Consider the following 3,841-nt stretch of genomic DNA (forward strand, 5'->3'; position numbering starts at 1 on the left):
CCTGATCGGCTCCGCCCAACCTGCAGTGAAACAAAAGACACACCCACCAAAACCCAAAAGACAGACAAAAACCCGAAAACCCAGTGAAACAAAGTCTAGGATCCTCACATACATATCCCATCTGACCAATGCTTCAGGAAAGGAACTTGTGACTGATTTAGTCCATTATCTACTCAATAAGACGAGGATGCTGGGGTGTGTCCCTGAGTTTCTGGCTGCATTGTGCTCAAAGTGTGCAATTTTTTAATTCCAAACCGGTGTATATAAAATTTGTATATAAAAAGCTCCTAAAACACCTCACCTCAAAGGTATTACTGGTACAAATGTACTTACTGTATCAGTCAGGACATGAAAAAAAAAACAACCCTAAAAACATGATATTGTTTTTACCTTATTAGGTGAGAATACATTTTTAATTGAGTTAAGTGCAAATTTGATTAAATTTTTGGTAAATTTAAACATTGTTAAGTGCTACAAGATACATAAGCATTAGTAAAGTAAGCAAACGTAATTTTCACCCAAGCAGTAGTTTTCTAAACTAGCAGGTCCTGGTGTCTTTAGGTCAGCAGAACAACCTCACTGTGTTATTGTCTCATCACTCAGTGGGTGAGGTCAACCACATTCTCCGATAGACACGATAGCATCAACCTCTCATGTATGAGGACGATCACACTGGATTGAATAATCACATAGTCTCCAGCTTTATACTTTGAATTATGTTTATTGATCATCAGCAACTTCAAGCTGAAATGCAAAAACACATACAGGATTCTGTTGAGCGACAATGAGGTTAAAACACATGAAGTCAGAGACAATCTTCACCCTCAGTAAGGACGAGTGATTACTTCTTCTGCATCAGGTCACTTAATGAATAAAAACAACATCATAGCAGACATGACCTGCTTGAGACCCTACAGACAAAACACATTCTAAGCATGCATTATGGATATTTTAATCTGCATTTTCATGTCCTAAATCATATTATAAAAGGAAAGATATATATTTGAGCTGCAGGCCACAAAGAAGCTATAAAAACAGATTTATTTCAAATTATTTCTGCACTGAATACACACACACACAAAATCCTGTCTTACTTGAAAGCAAATGAAACAGTGATACAGTTCTACTGCTTTATGCTGTAGTACATGCAGTCGCTCCAGGTGGGATCCCTCTGGCTTTTTGATCTGTTGGTCAGGTTGACACTTACAGCAGCGTAATAGATGTTTTCTCCATGTCGGTGACCCTGTTAATAAAGTATTTATTTGCATTGTTCATATCGATATACAGTTGTGACTCGATAATCTGACACTAAATGTAAAACCTTCTTTCATGTCGGATAGCAAGGATTCGTCAAGTCACAGGTGGAGATACAAGGAGGGCTTGATGTTTGAAGGGTAACTTGTTGTTAATATTTATTGTTTCTAGTTATTATAATAGCTAATGTATTGTTAGTACACTACACATCACTGGATTTCACGCCTAATTGACCGGTGTGCTTGTGCATGGGCCCGCCGGTTGACATCAAAGGTAGATACGTTCAGACAACAGGCTAAAGTGACCCAAATCTGATTTTTTTTTCCCCCTATGCGACTTGTATCTGATCCTTTCATTACAATCTGAACAACACAGATCTGATTTTTTCAAATGCAACCTAGGCCACTTGGATATGTGGTCCTAAATCTGTTCGGTAGCTGATCTTTTGCCATGCGACTTCTGTCTGAACGGCCAGGTCGCATTTCTGTTTCCACCATCCGTGTTTACTTCCACAAACACTGAGCACGCTCGCTGCGTGTGAAGCCATTGTGTCCTCTTCTACACATGCGGGACACTTTTGGGTCGTATAAAGTTCACACAGCAGATCACATACAAGTGGCATTTAATTGGAAACTTGAAGGAACTCGCAGAAAATCGGATTTCACAAAAAAATCCCAATTGAGCATTAAGTCCTGCAGTCTGAATGTAGCCTATCTGTTGGATTGTTACGGTAGATAATACACCGTTATCCTTATTTGTGACATTATTGTCATGTCAGAGGTGGAATCCAAGGCTGTCGGTATGTTAAAGATATTTTTCATGGGTTCCGTTCATTTTTCCTAAAAACCTGTCAGATAGCAAGGTTTTTGGATTGTTAAGGGTCAGAATGTCAAGTCACAACTGTAAACGTAACCAAACTATGTCCACAAATACATTTTTTACTGAGCAGTTTTTACTCACCTTTACATCTGAACTTGATAAGTTTCCTGGAGACTCTGGTTGTGAAACATAGAAAAATTATTCAGAAGTCAAATTTAGTGAATGTAAACTGTCAGATTGAAAAAATGTTTTAAAAAGCACCAGTTACCTGGAGATGTGCAGCAGTTCTTCTTGTTCATCAGACACACTGAGAAAGCCAATACAACACTCAAAAAGGAGGTGAATGTAAAGGCCCCTCTCCAGAAATAAGCAACAGAAGCATTAATGTTCTCCTCATCTGTGAAGCAAACATTAGAAATAGAGTTTTCAGTAAATTTGATGGAGGAGTAGGTTTTTCTTTACATGCAACAATCTAATGTTACTCACCCTCATCGCTCAGCTTGGTCCCGTTTCCAAACACGATGTGTCCACATGATGCAACAGCACAGTAGTAGGTTCCAGCATGAGACAGGTTCTTTATCGGCAGGTTGTGGACACAGGTTTGTGTTTGTGTGTTGGGTTTCTTCCCACATTGATCATTTGTGCCTCCTTGAGTGTAAATGATCCTTGGAAGGGGTTCTTCTCCAGTTTTGAACCAGTAAACACTGTGTTCTCCATCACAGATCCCAGTTTGTACTGTACAGCTCAGATTCACAGAGTCTCCTGGTTGGATGATCTCAGATGGCGATTGCTGGACTGAAGGTCGGATGTTCAAACCTGAGCCTTTTACGTTGACGATGGTGCCCTCTGCAAACTCAAACATGAATGAGTAGCTGCTTGCACAGTAATAAGTAGCTGAGTCTGAAGTGTGCAGATCTGTTATCTTCAGGTGGTTTTTTCCTGTTTCAGTGCCCAGTGTGAAGCGCGGGTTGCTCTTGAATTCATCAGAAAATATGGCTTCTGTTTCATACTTGTAGAACATGGAGATGAGCCTCAGTCTCTGTCCCAAGGTTTGTTTATACCAGTAAAGCCTTCCAGGAAAATTGCTTTGATAGAAACATTGCAAAGTCACACTGTCCCCAGTGTTAGCTGATAGAAAAGTTCTGTCTTGACGAAGCACTGATGATGATTTCAGGTGACTCATCTGAGCTGAAACAAGACACAAAGCAGACACACATTGTGGACACATAAAAGCATGGCCATACACTTTCAAAGATACAGACTGCAGTCACACAAACTCACCCATTTCCCACAAGAGCAGACAGGTCAGGTAGAAGACAAAGTGTGCAGATGCCATCGTGTTCAGATTGTCGTGCTGAATGAAAAGAACTGTGATCCTTTCTTCACTTATCATAGACATGACTGTGTTTGATTGGCTGAGCAGAAGTGACACAGTATGTCCTGTTCAGGAAATCCGATCACATGTTCAAAGGCACCCATAGTGTCATGCCAAGTTTCTCAGGAAATCTACATGGTGAGAGGTGTATGAAGCACAGAAATGCTCCTCAGCTCTGCTTAATGTTACGAATCGCTGAAAAATATATAACTACTGTATTACCTATCTAACTGATAGTACTTTCTACTCATAGGTTTTGTTAGATTTCTGTAGAACTGGCTACCATCTATAATGTCTTAAACAGATGTTGATTTATTTGTTATTTTGTGGTTTCCAGGTTATACTAATGCTAATAACAGCAAACTGACATCCATAGTTGCCAATAATCTTTGT

The 3,841-nt window shown here is 39.7% G+C and overlaps 2 protein-coding genes across 3 annotated transcripts in view; both read right to left on the reverse strand.

Annotated features, from left to right (window-relative positions):
- LOC103361174 (uncharacterized) overlaps positions 1–3,841 on the reverse strand; it is a 34,565-nt gene that overhangs the window by 17,030 nt on the left and 13,694 nt on the right. The window lies entirely within an intron of this gene.
- LOC103361173 (uncharacterized) overlaps positions 705–3,841 on the reverse strand; it is a 12,680-nt gene continuing 9,543 nt past the window's right edge. The window contains exons 1-5 of one of the 2 annotated variants that reach the window (XM_008287185.1): positions 3,355–3,504; positions 2,560–3,261; positions 2,342–2,470; positions 2,215–2,249; positions 705–1,243 (exon numbers count right to left, since the gene is read on the reverse strand). In XM_008287185.1, coding sequence (XP_008285407.1) covers positions 1,124–1,243; positions 2,215–2,249; positions 2,342–2,470; positions 2,560–3,261; positions 3,355–3,472 — 1,104 coding nt within the window. In that variant the 5' untranslated portion in view covers positions 3,473–3,504 and the 3' untranslated portion in view covers positions 705–1,123. Of the gene's footprint in view, positions 1,244–2,214; positions 2,250–2,341; positions 2,471–2,559; positions 3,262–3,354; positions 3,505–3,841 lie in introns of those variants that run through there. The other variant, XM_008287186.1, reaches the window with a different exon arrangement.

The sequence above is a fragment of the Stegastes partitus genome, unplaced genomic scaffold (assembly GCF_000690725.1).
Source record: "Stegastes partitus isolate 25-593 unplaced genomic scaffold, Stegastes_partitus-1.0.2 Scaffold489, whole genome shotgun sequence".
Lineage (NCBI taxonomy): Eukaryota > Metazoa > Chordata > Actinopteri > Pomacentridae > Stegastes > Stegastes partitus.